The 24,125-nt window shown below is 41.3% G+C and overlaps 2 protein-coding genes and 2 non-coding genes across 6 annotated transcripts in view; 2 read left to right on the forward strand and 2 right to left on the reverse strand.

The window, feature by feature from the left end:
- Window positions 1-2,681: 2,681 nt before the first annotated feature.
- On the reverse strand, window positions 2,682-2,845 carry LOC136707905 (U1 spliceosomal RNA). Its single transcript, XR_010804269.1, has one exon. It is a non-coding gene; the product is annotated as a U1 spliceosomal RNA (small nuclear RNA).
- A 2,107-nt stretch (window positions 2,846-4,952) lies between these two features.
- On the reverse strand, window positions 4,953-5,143 carry LOC136707909 (U2 spliceosomal RNA). Its single transcript, XR_010804273.1, has one exon. It is a non-coding gene; the product is annotated as a U2 spliceosomal RNA (small nuclear RNA).
- Window positions 5,144-6,900: 1,757 nt separating this feature from the next.
- Window positions 6,901-15,596, forward strand: haus3 (HAUS augmin-like complex, subunit 3). 2 transcript variants are annotated; one of them, XM_066681608.1, is made up of 5 exons: window positions 6,901-7,035; window positions 8,751-9,745; window positions 10,900-11,354; window positions 11,828-12,113; window positions 15,126-15,596. In XM_066681608.1, the coding sequence occupies exons 2-5, from the start codon at window positions 8,801-8,803 to the stop codon at window positions 15,342-15,344; spliced, it is 1,905 nt and encodes a 634-aa protein (XP_066537705.1). In that variant the 5' UTR covers window positions 6,901-7,035; window positions 8,751-8,800; the 3' UTR covers window positions 15,345-15,596. The 2 variants fall into 2 exon arrangements, with proteins under 2 accessions (XP_066537705.1, XP_066537706.1); XM_066681609.1 differs by having other exon boundaries at window positions 11,828-12,065.
- A 278-nt stretch (window positions 15,597-15,874) lies between these two features.
- Window positions 15,875-24,125, forward strand: part of poln (polymerase (DNA directed) nu) — a 73,374-nt gene continuing 65,123 nt past the window's right edge. For both annotated transcript variants that reach the window (XM_066681672.1, XM_066681673.1), the window contains exons 1-4: window positions 15,875-15,999; window positions 17,164-17,248; window positions 18,956-19,935; window positions 21,802-21,926. In XM_066681672.1, the coding sequence (XP_066537769.1) occupies window positions 15,885-15,999; window positions 17,164-17,248; window positions 18,956-19,935; window positions 21,802-21,926 (1,305 nt within the window). In that variant the 5' untranslated portion in view covers window positions 15,875-15,884. The remainder of the gene's footprint in view (window positions 16,000-17,163; window positions 17,249-18,955; window positions 19,936-21,801; window positions 21,927-24,125) is intronic.

The raw sequence follows: 24,125 nt of genomic DNA on the forward strand, positions 1-24,125 counted from the left end.
TCACACAGGTGACATACTGTCTACAAAGATGCTTTGCACTGCCTTACGTGTTTATTTTGGTCCCCATAGATACTTCATGTTCAGTGCATACAGCAGTCCAAAATGCATCGTGAAGCCTGTGGGGAATTCAAAGACTGTCCATTACCACTGCTCCCTTGATGACAATGGCCATGTTCACAAGTGTCTGTGGTGTTCTCCTCATGTCTCTGGAATGGAACCATAAGTAAAATAAATAAATAAACACACACACATTAAATATATTCGTATTGAAACAGGATACAGTAAACATGTGAAAAATTATTTGAGTGCAGCATGTTTATTTGATTCAACAATAAAGACTAACTATACAACTTTGCTAATAAAAATAAATCTACCGTGGTGTCGTTTAGACCACAATCCCAAAATTTACATTCACATTATTTAGCGGATGCTCTTATCCAGAGCGAATCACAAAAGTGCTTAGTGTTCAAACAGAATGTGTATCCTCACTAGTACAAATAGGTTTGAGTCCAGTGTCCCCTTGAGCTCAGACACTGCCAGAACAAGAGCCAGTGCTGATACCGAGGAAGAACTAAACATAAACACTGGACACTTGAGTTGCCAATCTACTTACCAACATGTGTTTTCGGACTGTGGGAGAAACCTGGAGGAAACCCACGCGGACACGGGGAGAACACACCAAACCTCTCACAGTCACCCGGAGCGGGACTCAGACTCACAACCCCCAGGTCGCTGGAGATGTGTGACTGCAAAGCTCCCTGCTGTGCCACTGTGCCGCCCCCATGTCGATACATTATTTTTTTATTTACAACAGTACATTTATTTGTGAATATCTTAAGTTACGTGTTTGTGTGTTTAGTTTTCACAGAACTCACCATAAATTGAACTGAAATCTCTGCAACGGTATGGTTGAGCAGCAGGTCGGGTTGCAGTCACACAGCTTCAGGGTCCTGGAGGTTGTGGGTTCGAGCCCCACTCCGGGTGACTGTCTGTGAGGAGTGTGGTGTGTTCTCCCTGTGTCTGCGTGGGTTTCCTCCGGGTGACTGTCTGTGAGGAGTGTGGTGTGTTCTCCCTGTGTCTGCGTGGGTTTCCTCCGGGTGACTGTCTGTGAGGAGTGTGGTGTGTTCTCCCTGTGTCTGCGTGGGTTTCCTCCGGGTGACTGTCTGTGAGGAGTGTGGTGTGTTCTCTCTGTGTCTGCGTGGGTTTCCTCCGGGTGACTGTCTGTGAGGAGTGTGGTGTGTTCTCCCTGTGTCTGCGTTGGTTTTTCATCCGGGTGACTGTCTGTGAGGAGCGTGGTGTGTTCTCCCTGTGTCTGCGTGGGTTTCCTCCGGGTGACTGTCTGTGACGAGTGTGGTGTGTTCTCCTTGTGTCTGCGTGGGTTTCCTCCAGGTGACTGTCTGTGAGGAGTGTGGTGTGTTCTCTCTGTGTCTGCGTTGGTTTTTCATCCGGGTGGCTGTCTGTGAGGAGTGTGGTGTGTTCTCCCTGTGTCTGCGTGGGTTTACAGTGGTCAGCCAAGGAACATAAAACATCTTACAATTTTGAAGGAAATTAACCATGATGTCCAGCAGCACCATCAGCTCAGGATTGGCAAAATAATATAAATACATACCTAAGCCAAAACAGCCATAGCTTTGTTGTGGAAAGAGACCAAGTGACTCAACTGTGCACTGTGTATTTAACACCTTCCAGAATTCCTCCATCATTGTTTCTCTAAGATCTTGCACAAGGAACAATATTCCATCATTGAAGAATAACCAGACCGACCGTTCCCTTTAACCATTTATGCACCTACTGCACACAGCAATGACTTGTGTTCACCATAAAATGGCAGCTGCTGGTTCCAGGATCCAAATCTGAGACGAGCAACGTGCTGTGATTTTGTACATGTTCAAGATGTGAGATTTATTTATTTATAGAGTTTTTACATTTAATTTTTTCAAAGACAACATCCAACGAGTTTGTTCTTCCAGAGTTTATTGTGGGGGGTTGGAGACTGTCAGAGCTGAAGAGTAATGCAACGTCTACAGAGAGGGCAGCTCGTGTAGCTGCTGATTGCAGTCTGATTTGTAGTCTATTGTTTAACTTTGGTGGGCTTCAGTCTACACTCACTGCAATCATCAGAGAGGTAAACCAAACCACCCCTGGAGTTAAAGGCGTAACAATATTTAACTTCTCTAATCATTGACAAAATGGAAAACATGCGGTAAATATCAGTTAAAGTATTCACAGCAAAAAAATGGAAAGTTTCACTCTCATTACATTCTCTCAAAGAAGTACCCCAGTAAACAATTAGCCGTTGATTCAACGCTGAAATAACGTAATGACTGCCGTCTAATCAACGTTCTTTTAAGGTTGAAAATGAAAGTTGAAAAGACGTCCAAACACAGACATTGAAAAGACGAATATTAGACGTATTTTGGACGTCCACTGACGTTATAAATTGGTCCCGAAATAAATGACTTGTATAAAACGCGTTTTGGACGTCCACTGACGTTATCGATTGGTCACCACTTAACTAACTTATTAAGATGGATTTTGGACGTCCATTGACGTTTAAAATATGTCCTTGACGGAGAGACTACTTTTAAACACATGTTGAACGTCCAGGGACGTTCCTTGTTAACTGGGACCCTCCTCCTTCAGTTCAGAATAAATTACAATCTTCCTTTGACAAGTGAAATCAGGGGAGAGCGCGAACGCAGTCCCCCACTACCAGAAATTATGCAGTCGAGATTCCCACATTTGGGGAATTCGCAGGGGTCAGCACAACCGGAGTGCAATGGCTGAGCCTCACCCTGGGTGAACCACCTTCTTGATCATGGTATCTCCCCTGCCAGGTAAGTATGAGTTCCACACGCCTCGGAGAGACACCACACCGCGAGCTCACACTTTCACTCCGACGGTGAACGATTAATTCCTCACACACTTCAACACTGAACCCTGAACAAACACCACACACACAACTCAGCTTTCATTAATGTGTAGATACTGTTCACACACTGCGAATCAAAAAGATACATGTAGTTTATTTCTGTCGGAAACAACCAAACACGACTTCCCATGATGCACTGCTTCTGAATGTGTAATCAGCGTCCTCCCGTTTACATTCGCCGTTTTAACACAGGACCATCTCGGTGTGAAAAACGGATGTGAAGCAAAGCAACACCGCGCCTTACACTCCTCAAAACACCACAGAACACACACGCAGAGTCTATTGACTTCATTTATATGTCCATTCTTCCTCGTGGACCAAATCTACAGAGAGAAAACACATCTAGTCATTACCACACACACTGGACACTAGGTGGCGCACTCCCGTTACATTTACACAGACATTTAGCAGACTCCGTTCAGAGAGCCGTGGAGACAGCCCACCCTCCGACTTCACTGAACAAGCAGGTGACAAGGGTTTCATCCTCATCACAGAACGGACAGCACAGCCCCACTGTGTAAACTTCTCCACGGGAGATCAGCAGTCCTTTTATTGATCAAACTCTTACACGGGGTCCGTCTGCAGCCTCTGGGGGGAGGAGGGGGCACCAAACACCGTCCACTTCAGGAGAGTGAGAGACACTCAACATGTCATTGCTCAGTACAATGCAGATAGCGTCCACCAGAAGTGCAAATAGGAGCATATTTCAGACATGAATGCAGGAGGAAAAAGGTACAAAGAAAATGATCTAAATGAATAACAAAGTACAACAAAACAAGGCAATTCAACAGGGTTTATATATAAAACACGAAAATATACATTTGCTACAAGAATGTGGTACTTACAGCCTATTAGTGTACAGAATATACACAATGGTGTGTTTAGTGTATGTACAGCACACATACTGTATACACACATTATACGTGTGTGAAGGAGTCTCTGATTAGTGTTACTCACAGTGGACACTAGTCTTGGTGCAAACGCAACAATCTCTCTCTGAACACTGAGAAGAAGGAGATTTTTGTGGACTTCAGGAGAACTCGCACACAACATGCCCCTCTATCCATCAACGGGGCTGGCTGCTGTGGAGAGGGTGAGCAGCACCAAGTTCCTGGGTGTGCACGTCACAGAGGACCTCTCCTGGACCCACCAACACAGCATCCCTGGCCAAGAAGGCTCACCAACGGCTCTACTGTCTCCACAGAGCTCCCACCCCCATCATGACCACCTTCTACAAGGGGGCCATCGAGAGTATCCTGATTAGCTGTGTCACTGCGTGGTACGGGGCTAGTACATCCAGTATCCTACCTCCTCCTATTATGATTATCTTGCACTATTGTTTACACTGCCCTGTACATCCAGTATCCTACTTCCAAATCAGGTTATTGTCTTCAGTCAGTGTCCCATTGTCTCATGTATGTCTCAGTGAGCTGCTGGTGTCGTATGTCCTGCACTTGTCTTCTGTTTAAGTTTTACTGCATCTTGGAGAGGAGAGTAACGCAATTTCAATCCTTTGTACGTCCTGTACATATGCAGAATTGACAATAAAACTCTCTTGACTCGTGACTATACACACACAGACATTTAGCAGACGTTCTGAGACTTCAAAAGGTGCTTTTTCCTCGTTTTCAGAACAAATTACAGATTCTGTACTGCTCACAATCTTATATAGACAGCCCCGTCATGGGTCCCGTGTGTGTGTGTGTGTAAAAAACATTTTCTTCAGTGGGAGTCTTTGTGTTTTTTGTGAGATGCCCAAATGTACCACACGTGTAAACGGTCCTGATCTCAACACTGACCCAATACAGCCCCATATGAGTCTGTTGGCCAGTGGTGAAGCAGCTTCAACTCACTCTCTCAAACACCACAAACGGTCAAACGACCACACAAACTTAAAAAGTTGATTAACAATTAAAACGTTATCATCCAATAGCATTATCTATAAAATCAAATTTTGAACTACACTATAAACAGCAATGTGTTTATAAATCTATATCAGATCTTATTTTAGACCAGTAGGAGGAGGTGCACCGTTCCCGGAAGTACTGCAATACCGGGTCGATGCGTGGAGTGGACGGAGCAAGCCCCTATTCCATCTCCCTGTTCCAAAAATCAATTTAATATATGGTCCCCGGGTAGGGGACGTATCAGATATTAAACTGATAAGAACAGATACTACACTTGATCTTAGCCAAAAGGCCGAGAAGCGATACTGAGAAAGGGCCTCAGCCTCGAGAGTCATTCTTCCAGACACACGACAAGCGGAGGGTAAACACGGACCTTGTTTCGTTTCCATATCCTCAATGAACACAATAACACACACACACGGACTACACTCAAACTCCGCGAGAGAAAACGGTATTTCTACACGTTTACCCAGTGGCGGGATGTGGTACTGCAGGAAGAAAATACAGCGTTCTCTGTTCAAAACACGAAAGAGGACTGTTAACATTTCAATATCATCTTGGTATTCGTCATATAAACTAAATGTACAAGATTATGTAGACTGTCACTTCATGTAAACAACTACAAATACGATTTATAAAAAAGTGTAGGCCTTGTACCGCCGAGTCAAGGCCCAGAGACGCGGTGAAGTACTCCGTTTAAAAACGTTGCTCAAACTCTAAGGAACCCAAAATATTAAACGTTACACAGGCGTCACTTTGCACACATTTCACTAAATAAACACCATTATAAATATGTACCTTGTGGCAAAAGAAGCACCGAAAGGAAGTTAACAAACGGCTTGCAGTCACGAAGTCAAAAATAAATAGATATATGAATTAAAATAACACTTCACATCACGTTATCTCTTTACACAGCTTCAACATTCAGCTTCATTTACTTAAATGTTGAACGCGTGTGCACGTTTAGGAAGCCATTTCACGCTGATACGCCCTAAAACTGCCCAAGTGAGGTCTTTCAGAATGTGTACATGCTCCCTGCTCCCTTCGTAGTGCACTAGACTCAAACTAACACTGATAGGTTTGATATTTAAAGTGAAAGGTTCATAAACCATGTGTATATTGTTTTATTTTTGCTATGATTTGTTTACAGAATAATGAAAATACATCAGTCAATCAGTAAACAGCATTTACAGTCTATTTCTGATTGGTGCCACGGTGAGCAGAATGTGGACTGATACAGAGTCATGAAATTGTAATCAGTTTTCTGTGTGTTTCAGTAGCTCTCAAAACGTACTTCCTCATCTAGAGCTATTAGAAATTGAGAAAAAGTAAATAAAGTGTGACCTACCAGCTTCACAACATATTTATTTATGTTGGGTCATGGTGACTCAGGGGCCTACGCTGGGTGCATGGTGGGAACACATTTGGACAGTGCACTGATCCATTAAAGTGCATCACATACTCACACAATTACTCACAGCTATGGACATAGACTTGGCTGCAACTGTCTTAATTGAGCCGGCTCCTCCAGTCCTGGTTCCGGTCCAATCACAGCACTGAGACTGCTCTAATTAAGGTAATAATGGCATTAAATACGGAGGCTGGAAAGGTATCTCTTCTATTACTTCTTGACCTCAGTGCTGCCTTTGATACCACTGACCATAAGATTCTTACAGATAGACTCGCGGACTGGGTCAGGAACAGCCCTAAAGTGCTTGGTTTCATACCTGCAAGGCAGGAACTACTTTGTAGAAATAGTAAATAATATTTCAGAGGACATGCCAGTGACCTGTGGTGTACCCCAGGGTTCTATTCTTGGTCCACTTTTATTTCATTTATACATGCTTCCTCTTGGTAAGATTCTATAAAAAAAAAACTATGTGCTGTCCTATCACAGCTATGCAGATGATACTCAGATTTACATGGTTTTCTCAGGCACAGTTCACCTGTGCAGATGCAATTGCTAAAATAAATATTTATAAAATCTCCTCCTGTTGAATGATGCTGGTTAAAATTGAATAAAAACGCCCAGTGCACCTTTAATGCTCTGTCCCTTTTTAAAGAAAGCACCGCCCACAGGAAGTGACGCAGCTCCGGCGCGCTGTCTTGAACGGTTTCTTGAGGTGGATTATCAGTCGCTAGCGGAGAGAAACCTCCCGGGGTAGCACTCATTTCCACTGTTTTATCAGAGTGCAGGTATGTGTTTAAGTTCTAAACAGACCTCGTTCCTCTCTGAAACTTACCGTTAGTCTGTTTCTGTAGTAGGCGTTAATGGGCTAACCCCGCAGTCCGACTTTGTGTCGAGTTATGTAAAGAAACACGCATTTTCGCTAATTTTGTTGGGATTTACATGCAGTTAAAGCATGTTAAGGACTTTCCGAGTGTTTAGCTCTGTCTCTCCACCGAGAAGGTATTCCTCCCGAAAACCGTTGTGTGCTAACGTTAGCCTAATTTCTCCTCAGTTAGCGCCCACAGTTAGCAGACCCCTAGTCTGCTGAGTTTTTAAGGTGGAACGGAGAATTCCAATAAAATTCGACCCAAACTTCAAAGAAATGAGAGGTGTGTTATATCTAAATCGCCAAAAATATACTTAGTGAACTTCTTTATTGACTGAAGTACATAATTTGACGTAAGTTTATTCTCGCCCCGGTCATTACATTATAAACTAAAGGAAACTATTTAGGAAATTGTTTGTTAAATTGACAAAACGGGTTGTAAAATCAAAGGAATAATTTAATTAATGGCAGCATCATTCGTCACATTAAAAATCTTTGGTAATTAAAACGACATATTCAGGAATCTCCAAACAAACTCCAGAGTTCGTATCCCAAACAGTGAAAAAGCGCCTTCTAGTGGCCAAGCAGGTGAACCACAAGCACAAGGACAGATGCTCTGTGCTAGAGCGCTGTTTTCTTTATGAGAGCAGGTGGCTAAGAGAAGGTAAACCAGGGAAAAGTTTAGAGGAGTGTGTTCAGACAGTGAAGAAATTAAATTAATTGGAAATTACTAAAAGCCAGCGTTTCTGCTCGACTGTCACGCGTGAAAGCAAACAGCCTTGTTCTTAAAAGGAGCTGAAACGAAGCTGAGTCGTTAGGACTGGGCACTTTAGAGGGTGTAAGAAAAGTGCTGTGTTGATTCATGTGGTATTTTAAACAAAGTATGTCACATGCTTTGTTAGGAACCCAGAGAACTGGTAAATTGAGGAGGGTTATTTTGAAAGTGTTTGTGTGATTAAAAATGTTCTATTGATGTTAAAAAGACTTAACTTAAAGGTTTCACATCTAACCTAAGCTCTGTCCTCTAGACAATGCCGTTTATTTTGAGGTCTGATATTGTAGTCTGTATAATAATAAGACAAATACATAGAAAAAGCTTTTTGAAGCTGTACCTATATTTTAATTGATGATGGTCTGTAAATAAAATCCCTATTCCTTTTTAAATACCTTAATACCTACTCACAAATGAGAGAACATGGCACTGTTTAGTGCAGACAGTCGAATATATCATTCACGATGTGTGTGTGTGTGTGTGTAGTGAAAACCTCAGTGATGGATGTTGGTATAGAGATGAGGGTAACTCAGCAACCCTCCACACAGCAGACTAGGCTTTGATTTTTCCAGCAGGACCAAACCTCCAACCTAAACCAGTCAGTAATTTAACAAGTAAAGTAATGAGTAGTTGTGTGTGTGTGTGTGTGTGTGTGTGTATAGTTCCAAAGTGAAAATTTGGAGCAAAGTAGCCATATTTGTTTTCCACTTGAGGTGTTTCTTTTTCAAATACACTGATTCTTTTGGGGAGACATTGGCATGGCTCAAAGCCACCCTTGCATTTTTGTTTATTTATATAAAACTAGGTTTCAGTCTGTTCTCTGATTTGTACTGTGAAATAAATCGAAGCTGTTTTTTCATCAGTTCACACCAGGGTAAAGTAACGTGTTTGGGAGGTCTGCTTTCAAACTGCCATGTTGAACGGGGAGAGGTTTGTTGAGGCGCTCTCGCAGTTGGGTTATCCAGGAGCGTCTTTCCTGAAAGGTTCAGAATTTGACTGGTTGTTTGACGCTGAGCCGGACAGCCTACATCTTTTGCGTTTCTTCTGTCATCGTTTGAACACCAAAAATGTCCTCACGCCAGAAGAAGTGCAGGCATTTCAGATCTTGCGTGAATCTGGGAAGCCCATCTTGGATGAAGCCACCCTTCAGGATCTGCTGAAGTCTTGCGGAACAGTTGATGGGACCGTAGGTGCACGAGGGGCAGTTCCTTCACACTGTGCTTCTGTGGAAGATTTGGAGGCTGAACTTCAGGCTTTACAGAAAGAGAGGCAGCTGAAACTGCGTCGATTGAAGAAGCTCCAGCTTCTGGCTGCTAGTCGTGGAGCAGACTCGTCAGCTGCTCAAACACTCCACGAGGAAGGAAGAAGTGCAGTGAAGAATGTCGTTTCAGCCCTCGTCGTTGAGAATGCAGCCAGCAATGCCAGTTTAGAAAGTCTTGTTAAAGAGACCTCAAAGCTTGCTGATTTCTTCCAGTTTGAAATCCCATCTACGGACAAAAAAGATGGAGACGTTCCACCTGTTTTATTGTCCCAACTTCCTCTGGAGCCCTACCTTCATCAAGAAGAGCAAAACACCAAGGCTTTGGCCACCTACACTCAGCGACAGTTCTTTAAAGGCATCTCCGATATAGTGGAGAGTTCCTCATCCAAGCGCTTCCAGCCACTGGATCTGAGCTGTTACAGTGAATACGAGGTGGAGGATGATGGGAAGGTGGTGGAGAGCAGGAGAAAGGAGATGTCCCAGCTGCAGTGGGCTTACATGGTGGTGCAGTACCAGCTGATGAAAGAGCAAGCTGAGGAGCAGGGACACCAGGTGCTGAAGGATTGGCTCGTTGAGCATCTCAGTAGTCAAACACAGGTAAAACACACAACAGGCCTTAAGCACACACTGTTTCGTATCATCATAGTAATACAAAAAGAGTATGCTCTCCAAAAACTAGAATGTTACCCCCAGGCTTACACCAGCCAGCAGGTAAAACATGTTAGACATGATAAAATAGTGCGGTATGATGCAGTACAATGAGACTTAAGTTAATAAACCTACAGTTTTAAGATGATAAACAGAACATGATCGTCTGGGTATGGTAATATGAATTCTGTATTATGTTGTTTGTTACTTAGATTTGTTTATTTTAAAACATCATCATAGTGTCGCAGTCACACAGCTCCAGGGACCTGGAGGTTGTGGGTTCGATTCCCGCTCCGGGTGACTGTCTGTGAGGAGTGTGGTGTGTTCTCCCTGTGTCTGCATGGGTTTTCTCCGGGTGACTGTCTGTGAGGAGTGTGGTGTGTTCTCCCTGTGTCTGCGTGGGTTTTCTCCGGGTGACTGTCTGTGAGGAGTGTGGTGTGTTCTCCCTGTGTCCGCGTGGGTTTTCTCCGGGTGATTGTCTGTGAGGAGTGTGGTGTGTTCTCCCCGTGGCTGCGTGGGTTTCCTCCGAGTGACTGTCTGTGAGGAGTGTGGTGTGTTCTCCCTGTGTCCGCGTGGGTTTCCTCCAGGTGCTCCGGTTTCCTCCCACAGTCCAAAAACACACGTTGGTAGGTGGATTGGCGACTCAATAGTGTCCGTAGGTGTGAGTGAATGTGTGTTGCTCTGTGAGGGACTGGCGCCCCCTCCAGGGTGTATTCCCGCCTTGTGCCCAATGATTCCAGGTAGGCTCTGGACCCACTGTGACCTTGAACTGGATAAGGGTTACAGATAATGGATGGATGGAAACATCATCATCTTTTCCGCTTCTCCATTTCAGGGTCGCGGTTATTTTAAAACATTCTTTATGTAATAAAATCCTTTACACTTTTATGATTTACCTTCTCAAACAAAGCTTACTGGGGTTTTTTCCTTCAACAGGCTGTTTTTCCCTTTTCCCTTACTCTTACTAAGTGTCCTAATATCTAGTTCGTATGGTACAATTATTCCTGGTAATATGAGATATTTAAATTGTTATTTTTCTCATAAATTTCTCTGCTATAACATTTTATCATGTTGTTGTTGTTTTTCCCCCCTCCTCCCTTTAGCCGTTTGGTTTGAATCGGGCCCGTTACCATGAGCCTGCTATGCAAACCGAACTCATGTCCATCCAGTCAGATCTTGATGCGCTGATGCGTGACCCTGTCCGCTCAGCTCTCCGGGACAGTGCTCGTCTGCTCAATGTGCCAGTGGTGCGGGGTGATTTGGCTCTACAGATCGCCCGGCAGAACTACTACACTGCCCGACAGACTGAGGTCAGAGACCAGCTTCTCCGCCAGAAGGCTTCTTTCGAGCTAGTGAGTCTTGCTCAGGACGCACAGCTCCGCGGCGGAAAGAGGACCGTGGCTCAGTTGGAGGAAGTGGCCCAGAGGCTGGTGGGGTTATCTGAGGCTGCAGCACAGAGAGGAAGCACGTTTTCCCAGCCGGAGCTGACCCAAACACCCTGCCTGGGGTCTAACGCGAAGGCAAAGGTCATTGGATCCAAGGATATATCCTTTAACAGGTAAAAAAGCTTTATAATGTTGTATGCTACTTGTAGAGATTGTTTTCCTGTCTGCTCTATGATACGTTACGTTTGTAATACAGAATATGGTAATAAATTGTTTTATTACACAATTTGACAACTCTCTAATGAAATATTACATGGATGGGTTTGGCTAAGGTAACACTTATCTAACAGATGTGTGACAATGCGCAAATAATCCAACAATTTATTTAAAAAAATGTAAATAAATAAAGCCATCCACTCATAAGAATGGCAGTGTCCATAGCATAAGCCCCACCCATCCCCATCACTCTGGATGCAGTCTGAATCTTAGCCCTGGTTGCCTTTATGGAAGACTATAAATCACAAAAGGCATTCATGGAGCTTAAAATGATGAAAAACAAGCATTAAACCATTTTCTTATTTTTTTACTGCCATCTTTAATTTACAGTTTGCTGTTCAAAGTTGCTATGTTTTCTTGTGTGTTTCAGGCTGCTGCAGATTCTGGAACTGGGTCAGGTCTCTGACCAGTGTAAAGACCCTCTCTTGACATATGGGAGATTGGAAGATAGAGCTTCTTGTCTGCACGAGGAGCTGCTTGCGGTTCGCGAGGCTTTGAACAGGGCGACTTGTGAACAGGGCTACACTGCTGAACGTTTAACACGTGATCATGATGCTCTGGATCGTGCCGCTTACTCCCTTGTCATGCAGCCTCTCCTGAGGCCGCAGGTACGTGATACAGCAAACCCTGCTCAGCACCTCTGCCCTAACGCACAGGTATGTTTTAGTTTCTCTTTCTCATCCTCTCCGCCGTTCTCCATTTTAAAACTTCGTTAGCAATGTGAGTAATTTCTTGTTGACTGCATGTTTTAATTCACATTTAGGGGTCTTTGGAAAGGTACTTGTGGGTTTGCATGTCTCCATCTCTGGTTCTCCTTTTCATCACTGTTGGGCTGTCTTGTTCCTCATTGGCTGAATATGTTGAATTCCTAATAGTTGACACATGGTTATACCTTTTTCCCACAAAGTAACACAATTTCCTGGCGTATTAATAAATTCTGTGACATGCTTTGATAAAAATACCACAAGGATAAAGCGTCTTTCTCCCATTGTCCATAGACCAATTCAGGACGTTTCAGCAGTGACTGTTTTTTTTAAACAATAATAAGCTCACAGTCCAAAGAGCCCCCATCTATGTGCACTCACATTATCCCTGGTTTCCAGTGCTGAAATTGATCAATACTCAAATGCAGGTGCAGTGTAATTCTAAAGTATCTACACTTCATGTCAGACTTGACTAGGTTGCCTTACTTCAGTTTGTGAAGTAACCAAATGGACATGTACTGAAAACCCTGTTTGTTATGCTTGAGTTCCAAATTCAGATTCCCACCTGAAGTGTTGATGTCTTCAAACACTGCTGTTCAAGGCAGTGCAAAGTTTGCCTTTTCCTCTCTATTGTGAATGCTGCTTTACTTGCTACTCTTTTTGAAACTTGTCCTGTTCATTTTCTCTAACTTTTCTTGTGACCTGTCACAGCTTGTTAAACTCCGCAGTCATTCCTCTTCGGATGGCACCATTTTATAGTTTTATTCATATGGTAGAAAACTATTACATCCAGTTTTCTGTTCTGAAAACATGTAGAGACTGACCTTAAGTGAGTTGTAGGTGACTCTTAGAGGAATCAGTATAAACATGTGACCCACCAGACGTGTGTGTAACAGTTGTCATTTTGGTGACCTACACAAATAATACCACAAGATGTGTTTCTTTGAATTTGTTGCATTTCCAGACATAAAACACACATTACACAACACAAAATGACATTAAAACAGTGACAACAACAACAACCCTGCCTTACAAAATTAAATATCAATACTGACACATGCTTTACCTATGTTTTAAGGGCAAAAATGGTTATACAAATCCTGTTGTTAGAATACTTGAGTGATATGACCCAATATGTACCAAAAAGTGTTCCTTATCCCTTTTGTGATAAACATGTCAAGTAGTCTAGAGAGACATGCTCCAAAATAACTCTGTGCCAGCATGTTATAGAGGGTACTTTTATCTGTTATCCACTGTAATAAAATACATTTCCTTGCACTGAAAGTTAGGGTATTACAAAGTGTTTCTTTAGACTTATCAACAAAATAGTTATTGGGTAAACCAAGCAATAAACACAATGGATCTACCTCTATATCCCAGAATTTTTTTACATCTATGACATGACCACAAACAATGAGTGAGGCTATCTATCTCTACCTTACATTAAAGACATGGGAGAGAAGCCCACTTTAAATTGTCTGCGATGACTTGGAGACACAGGTGCCTTTCAGTAAATTAGAATATCATAAGTTAATTTACTTCAGTAAATCTATATATAGATTCATTTCAAACAGTGATCTGTTCCTTTATTTCTTTGTAATGTTGATGATTATGGCTTACAGCCAAAGAGAACCCAAAAGTCATCATCTCAGAAAATTAAAATATTATATTAGAACAATTAAAAAATTATTTTTAACATAGAAATGTGGGCCTACCGAAAAGAATGTACAGTATATGCACTCAGTACTTGGTTGGGGCTCTTTTTGCATGAATTACTACATCAATGTGGTGTAGCATAGAGGTGAGCAGCCTGTGGCCCTGCTGAGGTGTTATGGAAGCCCAGGTTGCTTTGATAGCTGCCTTCACCTCGTCTGCATTGTTAGGTCTGGTGCCTCTCATCTTCCTCTTGACAACAGCCCATAGATTCTCTATGGTGTCTAGATCAGGCGAGTTTGCTGGCCAGTCAAGCACAGTGATACTGTGGTTATTAAACCAGGTATTGGTATTTTTAGCAGTGTGGACAGGTGCCAGGTCATGCTGGAAAATGAAATCTGCATCTCCATGAAGCTTGTCAGCAGAGGGAAGCATGAAGTGCTCTAAAATTTCCTGGAAGACGGCTGAATCTGGACTTGATATAACACCTGCAGATGACATGGCTCCCCAAACCATCACTGATTGTGGAAGCTTGGACTCGAGCAGCTTGGATTGTGTACCTCTCCACTCTTCCTCACGACTCCAGGACCTTGATTTCCAAATGAAATGCAGAATTACTTTAATCTGAAAATAAGGACTTTGGACCACTGAGCAAAGGTCTAGTCCTTTTTCTCCTTGGGCCAGGTGAGAGGCTTCTGGTGTTGTCTCTCAGTCAAGAGTGGCTTTACACAAAGAATGCGACAGTTGTGGCCCATGTCCTGGACACGTCTGGAAGGAGCAGTCCACTCCTTGTGAATCATCTCCAAACTTATGAATGGCCTTTTCTTGACAATCCTTTCAAGGCTGTGGTTTTCTCGATGCCTGTGCCCTTTTTTTTCTCCTACCACACTTTGTTCCACTCAGCTTTCTATTAAAATGCTTAGATACAGCAGGAGAGTGTCAATGGCTGCTCTCTGGACATCTGTCAAGTCCGTAGTGTTATCCATGATTGCGTAGCCTACTAAACCAGGCTAAGGGACCAATTTTAAAGGCTTAGGAAACCTTTGCAGGTGTCTGGTGTTGAATATTCTAATTGTTTTGAGATAATGACTCTAATCACTGGCTTTAAGCCATAATCATCAACATTAAAAGAAATAAAAGCTTGAAATGGATCACTGTTTGTAATGAATCTGTATGAGTTTCAGTTTTTGAATTGAATTACTTTATATAAAAATAATTTAATGATATTCTAATTTATTGAGCTGCACTCTGTGGAAAATCTAATGTTTTCTAGCTTGATTAGTTTTCATCAGTCAATCAATTCTTTTGTAGGAGCTGTCCATGGTTCTCAGTGAGCTGGAAGAGAAGCAGAAGAATCTGTATAAGCAGCTGCAGGATATTGTAGGAGATTTGAAGGTAAAAAGGGCACACCTGGAGCAAAGTGCCACACTCGGGCAAGAGAGAGAATTATACGTCTACTTCCACCTTGATCCCACTCTGCTCATCAGAACAGTGAGAGAGAAGGAAGCTGGGACTACTGCTAAAAAATAAACCACATGGCTTGTATTACCTGTAAACCTGTATCCAGTTATTGGCTCTTCATATATGTTCAGTGCAGATGGAATGGAGCCTCAGTCCTGGAGCAAGAGGGCATGGGGTGCCTGTTTAATTTATAATGTAATGTCTGCTTTTATGTGTTTTGATGTCTTCTAAAATCTCTCTAAATTGCTGTCTACAGATACTTGAGAATGCACTTTGTGTTTTTGTGTAATTCATTAAAAAAATTTTTTAATAAACTTTATACCCCCCACTTTTGAGGTTGACCATGTTTCTGTTATGATGCTCGAAGTGTATTATGATGGAACAATGTATACCGATTTTTAAAAAAGCAGCTTTTTCAGTTTGACAGTTTTTTGAGGACAATTTTGTATCCGAATAAAAAGCTGCTTTACAGAACTGTTTAATGGAAAAACATGGTTAAAAAGGGCGCTAATGCTAATGTAAGAAATTACTTACCTTTTATATAATTTAGCAACACGATTTTTGTTTGTGTTGTTGGGCAGGCAGTGAGTGAGGAGAGGAGCTGTTAATATGGAGAGTTACCCTTGCAGCACTTTGACTACAGGCTGTTTGTCTGTGGCTGCACAGAAAGTCCTAGCGGCACTGAAGGCACAGTACACAGGCAGAATGCACGGCACAAGACACAGTGAGTTAGGGACAGGAAGAGGAAATGTTTATATGCACACACTAGCCTTTCTACATTCTTACTCTAATCTAATGTTGTTGTTTTTTTAATGTTTAATTTTTTAATGTTATGAACCCATCTTATCTAATGTGCACAGAAATGTCACTGAAAATTTGACATTCATATGTTCCATCACAAGACGAGCACGTCATTTGTCCGTTTTAAACAAATCTCAGATTTATGTTTTGCTTTTAAATTTGCCCATTTATTTTAATTTAAACATTTAAATTCGCTACTCACCAGTCGACCTCAAACTTTGTCAAAAAGCCCAGTTTTTTCTTTGGTCACTTTCAGGCGCCTGTCTAATATAAATGTGTAAATGAGGCAATAGAATGGCAAAAAAATCTCTGCTTGTTTTCAGATTCCTTGAATATTCTGGCCAATGGTTGCATTGACCACATGTTTGATTAGGTTAACATGGAGTTAACAGTTCTTTAGCTGGAGTATGTATGATAATTTTATACATGATTGTAGCTTAGCTAACCCTGATAGTTTTGTCTAGAATAATACAGAATAAGACACATAACTTGGAACAGAAGTGTGAACTTTCTACAAATCTAATGCCCTGTAGAGTTTGCCCCTTGCACTTCAATAGTAAAAATATTCCTGAAAATGCTAATTAATTGGAACCAAGTTGGAACTTGAAATGTGGATTTTAGTCAAATTCAGTTGTTAAAGAGTTGCTTAAAGAGAAAAACTGTTATGTTTAAGATGAATCTGTGGAGCACTTTAAATAATGTGGAATTTAATGTCATAACACTGAAGATGTATTTTATACGAAAGGTTTTTGGTTGGAATTCCCATACATTTTACTGATGAAAATAACATGGGGCCATATGTATTAGCTTATTTGTTAACCTCAAGCTGTTGAATTCCAAAATAAAAATAAACAATTGATGTTTTGCTAATTAACAAGTGAATGTTTGGCAAGATATTTGCCAATTCTTATCACTACCAAATCAAGATTGCCTTGCAAGAAGAGAGCTGAGGTTGTTTCTCCTCGACAACGTTCAAAGCACAACTTCCATTCAACTTCCAACAAATAGACTTGGAATTTTTACAGTTTTGTATATTGTTCTGTCAAAGTAAAGAGAAGTACTGCATTTGTTTGTTTTTTTAAAAAAGTGGACAACTTCAGTGGCGAGCTCAGGCTGTCCCAGAATCAAGACAACTACAGCAAACATTCAGAGCTACATACCCAGACTAATACGTGAGTTGTTTCTTTTTGTAGTTTATGTAGTTGTAAGGAACTGTTTATACGTGGCATTAGCTTGCTTTTTTGGTGATCGTATCACTGAGATTCCACAGCTAGCTGTAAACTCTCCCAAAACTCTTGGTGCTTGGATCACAATCGGACCACTCTAAGCACTTTTGAAGGTGGACATAGGATCACACCCACAAGTGTAAACAGAATGTGTTTTCTGTGTCTGGGTAGATTGACATGACCGTAAACTTCTCAGTCGAGAAGAGGGACACTACAGATGTCCCTCCAAGTAATAAGGCAGACTTTATTTGAGACTGTAATTGATCACTTGTTTCATTTCTTAGAACCGTTATGAATTAGCAAAATGATATTTACCATTTAGTTAGAGTCAGCAGTGACTACTATTCATTCATATTACATGGTTTACGGATCTGTAGATCTGTAGATCACTCAAAAACCGAGGGTGGGAATCAGTTGCAGGTATATTTAAGTGTTTAACACTTTACAGTATAAACTAACACAATATGTGAAGCGAGGTCAAAACCTGAAAGTCAATACAGTGAGAGAAAGTACAAAAGGCAAATCCAAAAAACCAAAACAGAGAAGGTAGGCCTATTTTTCCCATGGTGGTGAATTTGCTGCTGTCTGCAGTCCCTGTAGTGTGGAGTAGTTCATATTTTTGGACTTCCTCAGTTGATCCATGTTCGTCTGACTGCGGACCAATCACGGTTATTGCGGTCTGCGTCGATGCATTGAGGCATTGGCATAGGGTTCGGTTCGATATTTGCCCTACAGCGTAGGTTTAAAGCAAAATCATAAATTGGGCTTAATACATCAGGAGACATCAACCTCTGTTGGCTTGGAGGGGTAATACCTTGGGTGTATGTGACCCAGTTGATATAACATTTATTATAATTAGTGTTTGACTGTTTAGACGGGTGGGCCAAGAGTGACCTAGAGTCTTTTGTACTTTTACTCAAATGGAGATCTAAATCGAGGGCATTTTCTTTTACTGGAGTAGTAGTTTACCTTGAGTATCTGTATTTTACTCAAGGACAGGAGGTCCTCGGGTTACGTCAGTCCCGAGTAACGATGGTCCGTGGTTACGACACATCTCCCATTTACTGTATAAAGTCTTGTTTCGACTTCAGTGGTTTTGCATCGTAAACGTCGTAACGCGAACTTCGTGTTTGATGTGTGCGGCGCGGCGGAAGAATACGCGGTTACGCGGCTCGGGACCGAGGAGGATAGGTGTGAGGATAGGATAAGTGCTTACAGTATGTTATTTACGTACAGTACGTACCTAAGTTCCGACTTGCACCGAAAATCGGTTTACGACTCGACGTAGGAACGGATCAACGTCGTAAGTCGAGGATGCCCTGTACATGATTTGTACTCAAAAATCTAAGTAAAGAAATGTACAATATGTGCTCTGAGCTACTTTTAGCAGAGGTTATTTCAAGAACATCAGAGTCCCACTTACACAACACACACATGCTATTTGTACAGCTGTTTAAGCAAATTCATTTGTTGATGCAGCAAACTCTTACATCAGTCAGAGTTGACGTCTGAGAAACGTCACACAAAAATATTGGTGTTCCCATTCATGGAGACTAGCCTCAGTTTTATCATGATACAGAATGCTGTGAAAGTTTTTTAATAATGGAATAAATGACATTTCACTTTAACTCTTTTTTTTTTTTTTTTTTACAGTGTCGACAAAGTGCAGAGCCAAATTTTTAACCAAGTCCCTGACATGAACTGCTCCAGTCTGTCAGCTATAGCCCTGTTTAACACTGAGGTTAACAAATGTACTCAACGGAAAAGAGATGAAGAATGCAATTGGAAGTTCAGGGATTATGGAGATAATGGCAGTCTGTTTCCATTAAATGTTGATGATAAGATAACACCACTTAGGAATAATAATCCAGAGGGAGAAAAGCCATTCCTCAGCAGACTGGGGACTGGAGATTGGGGAAATCCACAGACGGTATCAAACGTCATTTTATCAGAGAAACCAAGAGAAATTGCCAGGAGAAATGAGAAGATTCATCTCAAGTGTCCCACTGAGACTTGTGCAACCAATCTTTCTGAAGAAGTGGGTGTAACTTACAGTCCTCCTCGGAAGCAACGGAGCTTTGGTCATCAACAGATGTGCTCTGCAAGTGTCTGCAAGCGATTTCAAGAAGGTAAAAATGGAAAGAAATTTGAGCCCGAGAGACAGAGTGGAAGCTGTAATAAAATTAATGTTTGGTGCTTGGAAGCGAAAAGAGAAGCAAACAAAGGGGTTATGGATATTTCACTGCCAGAGAACATTACAGTAGGGATGTCTGAGAAGATTCAACTAAACTGTTTTGATAAAGTAAATGGTGAGAAAATCTTAATATCTGGAAATGAAAAAGATAAAAATAGTTTACAGCTACTGTTGGACCACACCCACTGGAGAGATGAGAGTTCAAACAGAGAGCCTCTGAAGGATTCTCTGGATGTATCTGGCTCTTCTAGTCCTGATGAAACTACGAATGGAGAACTGGATCTTCAGATTGAAAGCAATGAACAAGAGCCTGTTCAAAAAGTGTTAGGTATCAGCGTTCCTCATGTGTTAACTAAAGCTACCCACAACACACTGGAGGATCACTCAATGGATGAAGTAATAGAAGGAGAGGAAAATGAAAGTACCTGTTTCAAACCTTGTAAGTGCAATGCATTTAGCACTCAATAAGGGATCCACAGACACTTGTTTTTGTTCTCTAGGGATCTCTACAAGGCACTTTAGTGTATTCACTTACAGATTCTACTCATTCATTTCAAAATAAGTCCTTCATTTTGAATCAGAGAAAATGTCAAAACTGTAATAAAACTTATTTTAAAATGTTTGAATGGTTGGAAATCTGCAGTTACAATCTAACCATGCATTGTTTGGCATTGTGTTCATACATCAGCCTTTTTATATTCTGGAATTGTAGTTAAAAAATATATTTTAATAGATATTTTATGACAGCAGGTATTTAAATCTTTTGTGGAAATTTAAACATCTGTTATTTTCATAATATTCACATTTCATGCACATTTTCAGCCACTTAAATATGCAAATTGCTATTTTTTTAAATGATCATAAGTATTATCATAATTTTCTTTTTTCATTGCTGAAATATTAGTTGAATATTATATATAATATACGGGGCTGGAGGTTGTGGGTTTGATTCCCGCTCTAGGTGACTGTCTGTGAGGAGTGTGTTGTGTTCTCCCTGTGTCTGTGTGGGTTTCCTCCGGGTGACAGTCTGTGAGGAGTGTGGTGTGTTCTCCCTGTGTCCGCGTGGATTTCCTCCGGGTGACTGTCTGTGAGGAGTGTGGTGTGTTCTCCCTGTGTCCGCGTGGGTTTCCTCCGGGTGACTGTCTGTGAGGAGTGTGGTGTGTTCTCCCTGTGTCTGCGTGGGTTTCCTCCGGATGACTGTCTGTGAGGAGTGTGGTGTGTTCTCTCTGTGTCTGCGTGGGTTTCCTCTGGGTGCTCCCATTTCCTCCCACAGTCCAAAAACACATGTTGGTAAGTGGATTGGCGACTCAAAAGTGTCCGTAGGTGTGAGTGAATGTGTGTGTGTCTGTGTTTTCCTGTGAAGGACTGGCGCCCCCTCCAGGGTGTGTTCCCGCCTTGCGCCCAATGATTCCAGGTAGGCTCTGGACCCACCGCGACCCTGAACTGGATAAGGGTTACAGATAATGAATGAATGAATTATATATAATATTATATTATATATATTGAATTGAACTGAAATGGAGCTCTACCAGATGCAAGTTTGATCATTTATATGTGGTAGTAATTAATTTAATTACCAAATTACTAATTACCAAATATGACCATTGCAGATACAATTAATTAAGAGGATTGATTATTTCCAAAATCGACATTTTATCATATTTCAATGCTATATTTTGCCATATCGCCCTGTGTTAAGTACTTTTATAGCGCCCCCACCCCCACGACCCCCCAAGGTCGAAGTCATCTTTATTGTCAATTCTACACATGTACCAGACTTACAAAGGAATCTTAATTTCGTTTCTCACTCTCGCTCGGTGTTGACGAGACATTCCTATCCCTAAAGTAACAAATAAGACAGACCTAACACTAACACTGATAAAGTGACAATGAATAACTGAAGTAACAGTAAAGTGCACAGGCACAACAAATAGACAGACGTATCTATCACTAACACTAATACTAAAGTGAAAATAAAGTAAAGTAAAGTGCGCAGTGGACTGTTTCGATCTGTTTCCTCTCTGATATATCTTGGCCATTGCGTTGTCAGTGTTCTCTGGTTTGTGCTGGAGTAATGTAGATCAAGGGGGCTGTTAATACAGTGAGGACATTGCAGCTCTGCTCCCAGCCGTAATAAAATATAATAATTTTTACCATATGTTGTAGTATACAAAACATCTTCCAGTCTGTCTGCGTCCAGACAGTACATGGATTTATATGATTACATGTGGCACAGACAGCTACACTGAAATAAGTCTAATGGTGTCAGGATCATAGAGATGTTTATGTATTTGTGTTTGTGCAGGTGTGTCTGTTCCCCAGTCACATCAGAAAAATGTCCAGACAGAAGCTGCAGACAGTATAGAGCAAGAGCACAGTGCAACTTCTGTAGTCAGAGGAACGCATCCCTGCCACAAGGGCCACTCACAGGTAATGAGAGAGTAATAGAAAGGTCAAGGCTGCTTAATCCTGATCCTGGAATTATGCCACTTGGCTCCAATTGTAATCAGTGTAGTGATACAGATTACCTATATCACCCTGCAATGCAATGATTTGAGCAAAGCACTAACCAAGACTTTTAGGACCTTTAGAGTTCTTTAGTTTAGGATCTGCATAAAGTTGGAAAGACACTGGAAAATCTATTAGGAAGTCTAATACATGTCTCTTTGTTATTAATTACTTACTAAATATGCAGTTCTGCGCTATAAAATTTAACAGCGTTTCTGCACGGAGGCAGGTTTAATGTCTGTTAATGTTATTTAAATGGGGTCATGCTTAATGCTCTACCTTTTAATGCTTTAGCTTTGCTTAAGATCAGTTGTTTCTTATGTTACTGAGTTAGCATAACTGCTGCTAACAGAGCCACCGTGAATCTAATTAGTCTGAATCTGTCTCTTGGTTCCACCTTGAATTTTATTTATTCAGTTTGTAGGCATTTGCACAGAAGCAGCTGAATCATTTGATCTTCCTGACCTTTCTAAACTGCTCTGCAACACTTAGGATTTGCTGACAGAAAACGTTTGTCTTAGTGTGTGTGTGTGTGTGTGTTTACTAGAGCAGAAAGTTTTAGAGATGTGTAGAAATGCTGCTCAGGTAAAAATGGCTCATATGGGAGCAGTTACAATGATTGACCTCTGCATTTCTTGTATGCAAAACTGACCATAGTGCAGTCCTCAGCACCAGTGTAACTCATTGTGGGTGTGTGCATCCTGAGAAGATGAATGTATAATCAGAGTCAGAGTTGCTTCCGCATACAGTAGATTGATGATACTGCACCCCTGGGTACTGAATCATGTGAAGAGTACATATTACTTGAGGCTTTTCTTAATCACAGAATCTGTAAAGGACTCACAGCCCTACCTTTGCATTGACATGTATTCATTCAGTCACAGATGTGCAGATGTATTTGTATCAGGACATGTTTAAATACAGTTTATTCGCATGCCAAAATAAGGGATCATTGCTCTGTGTCAGTAATCTGCCCAAACCACAGACAAACAATCCAATTGAACACTGGTTTTTAGTGCTTTTTGTGAACCGGAAATGTATGTTAAATCAGTAAAACCATATAGGGGCAGCAAAGCCACAGCCAAAATAGTTATAGGCCTCAGTAGTTCAAAGCATGCTCGGTACTGAGTTCCAAAGTGCTTCTGAATGCAACATCTCCACAACAGAAAGCCTGAGGTTTTTTGATTGTTTTCATGGTCATACACCAAGATCACAATGCCAAGTGCTGTTTAGGCATAGGTGTAAGTCATACAATCAATGGCCTTTGAAGGAGTGGTTTTCTGGATGGATGAATCAAACATCCGATGAGCCAGTCTGAGTTTGAATGCATGGTGCCAATTGTCTGGAGATGTGTGGGGCTGTCACTTTGGGAATGTTGGGCTTTTCTACTGAATGGTTAGGAGTTTTTTGTCAATTGCAATTGGATGGTTTTGTATGTGTGACCTTTGATGTGGGGCATGTTTTGGGATTTTAGAGACATTTATGATGCTGTCTTGTCCTGGGAAGCCCATGGTTATTTCAGCAAGATTTCCCCAGGACTTATTCTGCTTTAGTTACAACAACATAGCTTTATAAACACAGAATGATCTGTCTCCCGTGGCACATCATGAAGTGAAGAATCAAACCATGGCTTCCTCTCTTTGGATTGAAGTTGTTTCATTTAACTGTCTGGCAGCTTGTATCAAGCAAAGATGTGCAAAAATTCCACTTGCAAAAAAAAAACTGCATTTTACTTCATTTCCCAGAAAAAGGGTTTAAACTTTTGGAAATTTAGTGAATGTTGTTTATTTATCTAACTATAGTGCATCAAATTTCTATTCATTTCATTGTACTAGAAATTAATGAATGCTTTATAGCTTAATCTCCTTTGCTGAGGTTGTGTTTATGTGAGGACACCTCAAGGTGAGACAGAACATAATGAATAATGGAAAAATGCAGATGATGTGGAAAAAATGCTTTCTTAAGAGACTTATGTTGAAGGTTAGGTTCTGTTTAAACTGTAGACCATAATGGGCCACGTAGATTTGTGTTTCTACTCGACCTGATCGCAATGAATATGCAGGTCACACTATTGTTGAGTTTAATGACGTTACTGATCCAAATCTGATTCAGATAATGAGG

Source organism: Hoplias malabaricus, chromosome 9 (assembly GCF_029633855.1).
Source record: "Hoplias malabaricus isolate fHopMal1 chromosome 9, fHopMal1.hap1, whole genome shotgun sequence".
Classification (NCBI taxonomy): Eukaryota; Metazoa; Chordata; class Actinopteri; order Characiformes; family Erythrinidae; genus Hoplias; species Hoplias malabaricus.

Bases quoted from the DNA above. Each gene is read 5' to 3' on its own strand.
- haus3 (XM_066681608.1), top strand. From the start codon at position 8,801: ATGTTGAACGGGGAGAGGTTTGTTGAGGCGCTCTCGCAGTTGGGTTAT. The intron at 9,746-10,899 runs GTAAAACACACA...TCCTCCCTTTAG, and splicing joins ATCTCAGTAGTCAAACACAG to CCGTTTGGTTTGAATCGGGC. The intron at 11,355-11,827 runs GTAAAAAAGCTT...TGTGTGTTTCAG, and splicing joins AAGGATATATCCTTTAACAG to GCTGCTGCAGATTCTGGAAC.